General features: G+C 37.7%; 1 protein-coding gene across 1 annotated transcript in view; it reads left to right on the forward strand.

The window, feature by feature from the left end:
* Positions 1 to 12,013, forward strand: part of GNPTAB (N-acetylglucosamine-1-phosphate transferase subunits alpha and beta) — a 57,681-nt gene that overhangs the window by 28,087 nt on the left and 17,581 nt on the right. The window contains exons 8-11 of the mRNA XM_032781935.2: positions 4,617 to 4,778; positions 6,827 to 7,006; positions 7,899 to 8,069; positions 9,550 to 9,673. Coding sequence (XP_032637826.2) covers positions 4,617 to 4,778; positions 6,827 to 7,006; positions 7,899 to 8,069; positions 9,550 to 9,673 — 637 coding nt within the window. The remainder of the gene's footprint in view (positions 1 to 4,616; positions 4,779 to 6,826; positions 7,007 to 7,898; positions 8,070 to 9,549; positions 9,674 to 12,013) is intronic.

Raw genomic sequence — 12,013 nt, forward strand, 5'->3', positions numbered from 1 at the left:
AAAGTGAATAAGGAAAAGTTATTTACTTGTTCCCATAATATAAGAACTAGAGGCCACCAAATGAAATTAATGAGCAGGAGGTTTAAAACAAATAAAAGGAAGTTCTTCACACAGCGCAGTGCACCTCTCGCCCAAGGAGGGTAGTGTAGACATGCACCACCGCAGTAATTGCAGTAATATAATTTTGTAGTGTAGACGTAGAATAATCATAGAATATCAGGGTTGAAAGAGACCTCAGTGTTACCTGGGGTTCTTTCAACTCAAAGCTCTTGGTAACTTTTACTCTGTGCGAGGAGGTGTCAGAAAGTAAATCAGGAGAGACACGGCCGTCCGACCGATAGATGACTGGCACAAACAGGACAACACAATAGTGCTTTCATTTATAGCTAAACTTTACTTAGTCTCAAGCACTTACGTCCCCACAAGCTAGTAAAACACCCCCAACACTTGATAATTACCAAAGCTGAGAGTGGTTCTCGAGTGAAACAGCAGCAGGCTTCTGGTGGCCAAAGCTTCCGTTTGCCCATGGGGACTGCAAGATGTATCCAGAGGGAGAGTCCAAAAAGAGTCCCCAAACGAGTCCATCTATCTCAAGCTTTTTCCCCTTATGTATGCACTAGTAATAGAATGACATGTCCCTTAAAGAAAACTTGTTAAGCAAGCAGTTCCAGTGGGCAAGCAAGAAGCTCCTTCTGATTATTGATTAACGAGGTGTGGGTTTTTCCAGAGTTTGCAGCCTTGAGACCGCAATAGACATTCCCGAGGCACATCCTGCTCTTTTAAAAGGCATGTATCAGCAACTTCAACACCATTCTTATCAGGAAGGACGTGGGGTCAAGCTGATCTTTCTGTGGCACCCCAAAACTCCGCCCTCCCCCCTTAAACAATAAACCATAGTGGTTTCAGGCACTTCACTGGTTTGCCAAAATCTCCTGTACCTCAAGAGTTCATCTAGTCCAATCCCCTGCTCAAAGCAGGGCCAATCCCCAGACAGATTTTTGCCCCAGATCCCTAAGTGGTCCCTGCAAGGATTGAACTCTCAACCCTGGATTTAGCAGACCAAAGCTCAAACCACTGAGCTATCCCTCTCCCATAGCCTTATTTGTATTGTGCTAGTGTCTAGTAGTCCCAGTCAAGGACTGGGCCCCATTGTACTAGGCACTGCACGTATATATAAAACAAAAAGATATTCTCTGACTCAAAGAGCTTATAGTCTAAGATGAAAGATGACAGGTTCATACTAGAGGCAGTGAAGGAGGACCTTTTACAGTGTGTATTTAAATTTGGAACAATTCTGCTATATTAACTTTTTATTTATATAATTTGTAAAATGCTTTGAGATACTCTGATGGAAGAAGTTAAATGTATGTTAATTGTCACAGAATTATGGTTCCTTGGGCCTTCTGACCCTCATGCAGTTTTCCAGTCACACCCCTTCAGTGGTTATTTTCCAGTGCAGTGCTGCAAGTAAGGGACTGTAAACAAATTTCGAAATCACTTCCATTAGCAAAGGTGCTGTATGTGAGGGGGGAAAGAAAGACAGGAGGGGAATTAGAAACCAAAAAGTGAAGCTGGGTGATAAATTTACATACAATGCTAATGACTCTAATCTAATAGAATCTGTTCTTCTCTTGAGTAAACACATTTCTGGATCCAAAGACCTATAAAAATTAGTTCTTCTACCATCTGGACTGTAAAAGTGTTTCCTTGAGGGCTATCACAAGTTTTCTGAATGGCTTGTAATAGGTGAGCTCAAACTGGAGTTGAGAAAAAGTGATGTTTGCAAAGCAATGATTGAGTAAGGGACATCTTGAAATTTAAAAAAATAAAAAACCCTGTAGAAATATGTTTGCTCATTCTGTCTACAATCAAATAAACTTGAGAGGCAATGTGGGCTACAAGACTGAGCATGATTAGGAGCCAGGAGCTTAGTGAGTTCTGTCCTGGCTCTGCTATGGATGCACTGTGTGGCGTCAGGCAGTTTGCTTAAATTCCTTGTTGGCTTCCCCGTCTGTCAAATGAGGATAATGATTATTTACATATCTCACAGCCACATTGTGAGGATTCATGTTCATAAAATTCTGTGAAGTTATAAAGAGTGTTAATGTAAAATGTGAATTTGCAGGGTGAAAGCACATAGATAATTATCTATGAAATGTATATATTTACAATGCTGGTAGTGTAATGAGCTTGAAGTTTATTGGTCTGCTATTAGCCGTTAATGTGCTTACTGATCATATTAGTTTTGCTGCACTGAACATGTGCAGGTAGGTGTGCTTTAATATTTAGTCCACTGTTTGTACTGTATTTCCACTTAGAATTGAAACTGCCATATTTAACCACGAGATGGTGCTCCTGCTCTTTATAATTCAGTCTGCAGCTTTTATTCCATAACAGGGTTTCTTAAAGTTGACTTGCAAAGGAAATATATTGGGCTTGGTGTTGTCTAGCCTAGAACAGATTATGGTGACACAGGAACTAATCGAATGGACAGGAGAATAAAGAGACTGAATTGAGTGATGGAGAGTGGGAAGGATTTGTGGTCAGATTTTAAAACTCTGGGTGTTGTTTTGCTTAGTTAGAAAACTCATCTCTGCTACCTTGTTTTCAAGAGGTTGTTTTGCCATCTATACTATGTAGGTATATAAATACACGCTATTGTTTTTCAGCAGTGTTTCATCTTTTATTCAAAAGTTTTTTTCAGAATCTCTAAGAGAAAAATCTTGAGCTACCCTAGATGGGCATATGCCCAAACTGAGCTGCTGCCTTATCATATAGCTGTATTCCTCATCCCTTTCCACCCTGTTTCTCTCCACTGTTTGTCACCCTCATTTGGATTGTCACGTGTGGAGCAGCTAGAGCACACAAAATAATAGTGATGAAAAAAGAGAAAATATTGGTAGCAAATCCAGTCAGGAAGCTGTTCCTAATACCCGACCCTACTTTGTAGAGGTGGTAATGTCAAGTCAAACAGAAATTAAATATTTTTAAAAACCGTTTTGGAATGGGTAGAATGGGAATCTCTGCCGTTCATGTCAGATGCCAGATATCTGATTCTCCGGGACTGTGTGACTTTGTATTCCTAAATAAAGCACATGCCTACTAATGGCAGCTTTGCAATCTGTAGCATTTCCATATCGGTGTTTTTGGAGATTGCTTGCTGTGCAGACTGTAACTATTCCTCAGCCATACAGCTATAAAAGCCACCCTTTCATTGGTATGTTCAAATGATTCCCTGGAATGTCTGAAGTTTGTCAGATTGAAAGCGATCAAATAGCATATGAGTCAAACCATCAACAGCTTTAAAATGTCACAGGCATGACAGCTGAGCTTGTTTGATTTGCTAAGGGATGGGGTGCTAACACTGTGACAAGTGTTGTCTTAAAAGAGGCAGAAAAGGTCAGATTTAATAGAAAATAAAAATTAGTCCGAGGGAGTTAATAGATACATAAAAAACAATTGAACCATCCCACCAGATTTTTAACTTGATATAGTATTCTGTAAAGTACTAAATTACTTTTACAAATCTCAGCCAACTAAAAATGTATGCATTAATCTGCAACTGTTTTCATTAGCGCTAACTTTTTTTTTTTTTTGCACAGCACTGAGGCACTGATATATTTGCCACTGTTAAATTTTCAGTCCAGCTTTTAAATATATACACTGCGCTTCTAGAGAACTGGAACATAATTGTGCATTTTAAACATGTTTGAATCTTGCACACTACAATGTACAAATAAATCCTTATAACATTTAACTTGTGTGGTTTTACTTTTAGCAAAACATACCAGTCTCCTGCCCTTTGCAAGCTACATTTGCTGTCAGATATAGCATCTAGTGTAAGCCCTTCTCATCCTGCACATTATGAAATCTGATAGCCAGAATAACTAGTGGCAAGAGATAAAAACAGCTAACAGATCAAACAGTTCCCCAGTAACGAATGACCTTAGCAGCAGATTGGCAATCACGTTTGAGGACTCAGAGACCCACCAATGGATTAGTTCTGCAGCCTTTTGTGTATCAGATTTCTAGATCATAAGTTGATCCTTCAGCCATTCTAAAAATCTCATGTTACAGGCATAGCTGAATCGCCTTTCTGTCCCCAGAAAGGTGTTACTTTAGAAAAAGGTATAGTTCCTTTAATGATAAACTTAACTGAGGTTTCAGGAAAATATGAATTTCATTGTGGTGAGACTAAAATGCATTATTTAATGTAATAATGAAGCATTTCTAACACAAGCACAGATTTGTGGTTGCTGGATTGCAGTGTAATAAGAGAAACTTAGTTGGAAACAGTAATATCAGACACACAATGAATTTTTATGAGTATTGTTCTATTTTAAAAAAAGAATTTCAGTTTTCCAGCGTCAGGTTTCTGTTCTTCCTGAAACATGCCGTGTATTTGAGCATGTCAGTTTTCACTGACCGTGTTGGTGCCCTTCGTTGTTAGGTTGCTTTACAATATAGCTGATATTTTATAAGTTTTCATCATTGTCTTTTCTTAGTACTATCATGAGAGAAATACAACAACAAAAAAATGAATGAGCTTTCAAGGAAAAGATCTCTCTTGCGTGGATACGTGCCAGAAATGAAAGATTGTTTCTCTGCTTGTATAGTTACAGCTTTATTCCGAAGCCAGTGTTGCCCTCTTGCAACTGAATAACCCCAAGGGTTTCCAAGAACTGAGCAAGCAAGCTAAGAAGAACATGACTATAGATGGAAAAGAATTGACACTTAATCCTGCTTATTTACTGTGGGATCTCAGTGCCATCAGTCAGGTAGGTAAATTTCACCAACCGATGTAAAGACAATAGTGTCGGAAGTTTCAAGGAGTAAGATTAAATAAATACAGTTAAGGAACAAGAATTTCTTCCAAAATTATAGGATTGTTAGGAATCTGCCATTCCTGCCATATAAAAAATAACTCTCCAATCTTTAAATCTGGAACGAAGAGTTTGGAGGGAGAGGAACTTAATCAGATTGTCTTTTAGGACCACTGAGTCAAAAATATTTGACCTTCTATAAACACTTTGATAAAATTGTCTACAAACTAGTCAGATTATTTTAATTTGACAAAAGTGTCATGTCTCAGTAGATATTGACTTTCAGATAAGCTCTTTATTTTTCATGATGGGAAAAAGACATAGTTAAAATAACACATTTTGTTTGCTCCTCATGGCATTTTTTTTTATAATAATACACATGCTGTTAGTAGTGCCAAAATATTAATGGTGTCTCATCTAAAAGCTTTCAAAAAAATTTTTTGGCCCTTTTTATTTAACTAGAAGATTTCAGTAAAAGAGAACTGTCTTCTGCTGTGGAACAAATGACAAAGCCCATTTTTATCAAAATTATATTAAATGAAGTGGGGAAACGTCTATTTGCAAAGTAAGATTTAAAAAAAACAAAAAACCGTGTCAATTTCTTTCTTCCAAGGCCTTTTTATATTATAGTAAAACTCTACATATCTATGGAAACGTGCACACATACACAAAGTAAATGCATATATTTTATTATAAAGTCTTGTTATTTGCTGTAACCAGTCAACAACTTAATCATATAATTAAAATTGAATACTTCTGTGAACTTGCTGACTTCTGCTTGGTTTACAGGAATTATTTATATTTTCTCACTATAATTCAGAACCTTAACTCAGACTTCACTTCCTCACAGAAGAATAATGCATTATTTCAGTTGCTGATGTGTGGATGTCTCAGAGGCATGTATATTGGTGTTGCTGAGGTGGGAGTTAAGATTTTGAGCTATAGTGTGATTAAGGAGAATGAGGTGTATATATAGTGTTATTGGAGATGTATAGGACTTATTTATGGGGGTTAGAGTCTGCAATGAAAGTGGTAGTCATTCAAATTAAGATACATTAAAGAGGGATACCTTAACTGGACATTCCTTATAAGGGTGACATAGATGGGGATTTCCCTTAGGGAGTGTTAACTGTCTTCTAACAAAGGATTTTAGTTTGTTTTTTGAGGGGGATTAAATACGTTGCAATAGTGACTTCACAATGTGACCTACCTAACAAATTTAAAAATGAGGCTTCAGTCTGAGTGTAATCTTTTTAACAAGAAAACACTGAAATATTTGAGTTTATCTGATGGTTGATGAGACCTGTGTGCCACTTCTGTTCAATAAACTATTTTTGTTGGGAGTTTTTAACATAGAAGAAATCAGGATTTTTAAAAAGTAGGTTTTTATAAAATGTGTATTGCAAAGCCAATTCAAGCAAATCATTAGGATGACAAATATTTGTAAATAGTATATAATACAATAGCACCAAAAGACACAACTATTAAAAATGCCTTTTATGCATTAATGTCGTGAAGCATAAAATAATTGAAATACAACGTGGCTATTAGTCAATCCACCACGTGAGGGAGTATGAGATCGGAAAAATAATATATCTAATCATAAGCCAGGGAGATAGGGTAGTATCCCTCTGGGACCTTGAAGAAAGTGGAGCCAGATTACTCAAATAACTGTCTGTCCCCATTATTATCCATAGACATACTGGTGATACCTAGTAGTCAACAGCATAAAGACCGCTGATGTCAATATATTTTAGTGAAACCGGACAGTTTGTAAAGCAATAATGGTATTTTTTCATTATACTTACCATTTACAAGCCAAGGCCCTCGTCCTGTATCACACTGATGCACGCATGTGCTTAACCTTCTCACTTTAAGTTATCCCATTGACACTTCACTGAGACTATGTGGAGTGCCTCATTTAAGCATGTGCATAAACCTTTGTAGGAATGGGGTCTTAACTCTCTAATTAAGTCTAAATATAGGTCAAATTCTTTTCATAGTCTAAACAGGATGAAGATATTTCAGCCAGCCGTTTTGAAGATAATGAAGAGCTTAGATATTCCCTCCGATCAATAGAGAGGCATGCCCCTTGGGTTCGACACATTTTCATCATCACTAATGGGCAGATTCCATCCTGGCTCAATCTGGATAATCCTCGGATAACTATAGTAACACATCAGGTAAAACTCTCTAAAGGATTCCATAGTGATTTTAAGATGCACTTTTTTTTCTAAGTAGACCTTGCATTTTATTGCAAAGGTAGAAGGAACCATGTTAATTTCTGTTTTATTAAAACATATTACATTTTATATTTCACTTTGTTGCTTCACAAGACAACTGAAGGTATATCAAACCTTCAACTTATTCTTTGTTTTCAAAGAGCCAGAGGCTTCAGCTAAATTGTGTCTGTTTCTAATACCCTTATGAAGTCTCTTTATAAAAAATTAAGGGAAGGTAAATGCTGTTTGAATCTTAATCCATAAAGAATTCCTTAGGGCCAGTGGAAAGCCAATAAACTTGTATTAAGATAGGATAGACTGGAATTATTGTTACTGGAAATAATAAATAGCTGAAAAGCTATATTAGTTGTGTATTTTAAAACTGGATTAAAATAATTCCTTCAAATCTACTAAACAAACAGCAACAGAAAAATCACTGGCTTTTGGTTAAATAATTCTGGAGTATTTGGTATCTTGGCATGCCGAAACTCTGAGCAATATGGGAGTCTTTCCATTGGCTTCAGTTGGCTTTGGATCAGGTACAAATAATGCTGGTCTGCCACTTATGATAGAGTTACGATAGAACAAAAAAAGACAGTTTAAGCTTGAAATTTGTATGTCGTTAGCTATATGGAGAGACGATGGTAAAACTTACTTCTTCTCTACCATCTCCCTATTCATTTCCGTTGTCCTTGAGTCTCTTTCTCCCATCTCTTTACTTTTCTTGTCTAAATTAATTTTTACATTGAATAGATAAAAAGCATTGTCTGATATACCTGATAGGTGTTTTTTTTAACAGAGGTGTAAACTAAGTGAATTATTTAATTTTTTATTTTATGTTTTTGGGGGACAGGACATATTTCAGAATTTGAGTCACTTGCCTACCTTTAGTTCCCCAGCCATTGAAAGTCACATTCATCGTATTGCTGGCCTTTCCCAGAAGTTCATTTACCTAAATGATGATGTTATGTTTGGGAAGGATGTTTGGCCTGATGATTTTTACAGTCACTCTAAGGGTCAGAAGGTAAGTCACCATGAAACAAGCTTAACCAGCAATAGTTCAGAAACTTTTTCTGCACTAATGTGATATAAATTGAAGAAATTCTAATATGAAAGGAAAAGAGGACTAAAAATATTCTTAATAATTAGACATTTGGTAGCAGGGATTTGAAAATAGTGTTTTCCATACCTTTGAATGCTTGTATAATATAGGTGTCACGCTTACAGTGCTAGCGGCACCTTTGTCCCCTTTTGGATCTCCGAGTGCACCCCCTCAGCTATTGGTCGTCGTATCTTTATCTCACGGAGGCACAGTGCATGGCAAACTAGTGGGTGACTGTACAGCTCACTAGCTTGCTGCACACTAACTGGCTATGTGGATCCTGCTACCATGCACTAGAAGTTCCATAGTGCACTTTGACCTGCTGCTTGAAACAGCAATAAGTCAGAGTGTACTATGGAACTTCTAGTGCTGTTGCAGGGTATGTGTGGTAGGCTAGTGAGTTGTATATTCACACCATGGCTAGTCGTGCACTAAGTGTCCGTGTGGTCAAGGCCTTACACTATCATTGCAGTTGATAGCAATAGTAGAAGTGTTACTGTAAAGAGGGCATATGAGATTTTTTTCCACTGTATTATCTAATCCTGGTCAGAACAGGTCTTTATGAGATTGTGGTTAAAAAACACTGATGGCTATTTAAATCCTGCCTTTGCTAGTGCTCCCACCATTGTAGCAATGGTAGTGCTGCACCAGTAAGAGTGCTTTTTCAAAGTATTGTGTGGATGGGCCTTACGCCACCAATAAATCATAAACCACGGCATATTTTGTGGTTAGTAAGATGGCATCAAGGCAGAGTGGGAATTACAGGAGTTTGGGGTGGTTAAAAACTGTTGCTGTTGACTAGCAGAAAATTCCAACTGCTTCAGTAGGCTTTAATGTAGGTAAATAGTAACACATTCAGCTGAGTCCTCTAATGAGAGCTGTCATACAATTCATCATTTTATTAGTGTTTTGTCTTGTCTCATGACGTGGAGTCAAATGAAGTTTTCTTTCATGAAATCTGATCAGTAGTTGTTACATCTGGCTTCAGATGCAGGGTAGGGGTGGGAGTAAGAAGGTGTGAAAAAAAGTGCTTCGTTTTTAATGCTTTGTAAACTAAACGTGTTTTGTTCTACAGTGTGTCATGTCAGGAATTCTTGGAAACATTTAACTTGTAAATTATCAGATGCTTAATGATTAGTATGTTAGTTCTACATCTGTTTGCCACATACATGACTAATAGGCAGCACCAGGAAACTTTTGGGTCAGCTGACAAATGAACTGAAGTCAGTTATTTTAGACTTCTTTTTTATCTTCTAAACATTGTTTAACCTTTATATAAATATTGTCTGTGGGAATGAATCCAGGGCTGAGAGTCTCTGAACATGTAAAGCGCTATGCATAGGTAACTGTTAAATCTGCTTACTTGACCAAAAAACTGAGATTGTAATATTATTCCTACTAGGTTTACTTGACTTGGCCTGTGCCAAACTGTGCTGAAGGATGTCCTGGCTCATGGATTAAAGATGGTTACTGTGATAAGGCCTGTAATAATTCAGCATGTGATTGGGATGGAGGGGATTGCACTGGTAAGAGAATTTAGAAACTAATTAATTGACCTACTTTCTTACAAAAATTCTGTAGCTGGTGGATTATCCTGTATATATGAACAATTCCTCTTTAATTGAAAAATAAATAAATAAATCGGTCTTTCTTACAGATATAAAGATAAATTTCATTATGTGGGAAATAACTGATGCTGCAAATTACAGTATTGAACAGTACACAGGGAAATTTTGCTCTGTGTATTGGATCTAACTAGATGAGATGAAGGGGTTTTGAGCCTTAATGTCTATTAGCTCTGCAGCTCTGATGGTAGTAAAATGTTGGTTTTACTTATGAACAAAGCACACATCACTCAGAAGATATATAGGGAAAAGAGGTATAGCAGTAACTAGATATCAATTTCAGAATCATTCTTCTGACCAGAATTACAGTAAGGGAAGATCGAGGATTAATAATGGCATTTTACATACTTTTGACAGCTGTGTATTCTCTCTAATATCACGGATTCAGTATTATATAGCTGGGTTTTAAATTAAAATTGGACTTTTAGGTATGAATGGTTTGCCAGAGTATTTGATAAAGTTTACTTTGTGAGATTAGTAATTTTTTAAATTTTACATGCTCTGTCATTCATTCCCTTTGCTAAAGAAATTATCCACACTCACTTCTCTATCAAATTTCTCCTGATATTTTAAAAACCTGTTACAGAGCACGCTCTGGCTAGATTCTAGACCACCTCCTCAAGCCTAGTCCTGATGAATATTTATATTCAGCCCACATCCATATTTTGGATACTTATTGTCCAGAGAGTCAAGTTAGCAGATGGTCATGTTTTTGATGTGGTGGACCTGGGGGTCTGTCTAGAACATGCTCCGTCTTGACATCCGTTTCCCCACATTTAAACACCTTAACTTTCTCCAGATGTGAACACACTGAAGAACATTATTTCCCCTTCCACTTCTCTTCCTGTCAGATATTTAGTTTTATGAGGGTGATCTTATGTTTTTCATAGATTTTTTATATAAGGCTAGAAAGGACCACTATGATCATCTAGTCTGACTTCCTGCATAAAACATAGGGTACAGAATTTCACTGTACATCTTGCAATGGAGGGAATTGGTCTTCTCTGCTATATAAGTGAGTATTATTAAGCACAAGAGCTTTGGATGCATTTTCTTAAAAGGGAAATCTTGTTTTTAAGCTTTGGGCCATAAATGTATACACAGGATTAGAATGCAGATGAATGTTTTCCCCTCTGTATTTTAAAATAATTCTAGATGCTGTTGTTGCAAAGTTTCTCAAAAGTCCTGTCAGTGTTTGTGTTTTAAAGTGTAATTTTAGTCTAAAAAATTCTATAAAATGGCATCTTTTCATTCTACTGACTATTTCCTATGAATGTTCAGAGTTCTTCTTTGAGTTCTGGTTCCTATGTATATTGCCCATGTGGGTATGCATGAGTGCCAAGCTCCTGAGTCTGGAGATTCTTAATAAGCATTGTCTGTTGACTCACACATGCACAACAGCCTTCATTGTGTTCCAGAGTGAGGTTGTAGAAGGCAGTGCAGGCCCATGCCTTTCTTGATCCTTTTTACCACTACATGGCCTGAGTCAGAACCCTCTGAGTACATAGTTTTCTCCATCTTCTTTATTATAAGCCTGTAAATATATAAAAACTATTTACAGTATCTTTAGTAGAGTTAGAGTGTTATATAGTATAGTTAGAATAGCTTAATTTTTCCCCTTTAGGGGAATCCCTTCCCTCAGTCTGGAACTATGTCCAGAGTACCAGTGTTTAAAAATTGTGTCTCTTGCTCTCACTCCTTCTCTGTGAGCAACGACCACCAACACTGCCTCCGCTGTTTGGGTGAGATTCATCTCTCTGCAAAGTGCAGCATTTGCCACTTGTATCCCCTGTGAACTTGTGAAGCTCATGAGCTTATGGAGAAGGCCATAAGACCTCACACTGATCCAGGCTAGGCCTCCCCGCCCCCCTCCGAACATTGGCTCTGACAAGCAGCCCTGTGAGTGTGAGCTGGGGTGTGGAGCCTGGAGCTGCCAAACACAAGGAATCATCAGCCAAGGCTTTGCATGAGAGTAAAGGGCACTCATAGATACAAGGACAGATCCCCATGCACATCTCTTCCTAAGGGAGGAGACCCTCTCCTTGACTCTTGCTGGGTTGGGTGAACCTTTGCACACAGATTCTAAGGCTCAGGCCCAGGCATGACGGTGTAGCACGGAAGAAAAAGGATTTGTCAGTCCCATTGTTGGCTCCAACTCCTAAACGTAAAGACTGGCATTCTTCAGCTCCATCTCAGAATGTTGGACCTGACTCTTTGGCGGTAGCTGCAGTGGATGTAATG

This window comes from Chelonoidis abingdonii, chromosome 1 (assembly GCF_003597395.2).
Source record: "Chelonoidis abingdonii isolate Lonesome George chromosome 1, CheloAbing_2.0, whole genome shotgun sequence".
NCBI classification, from domain to species: domain Eukaryota; kingdom Metazoa; phylum Chordata; order Testudines; family Testudinidae; genus Chelonoidis; species Chelonoidis abingdonii.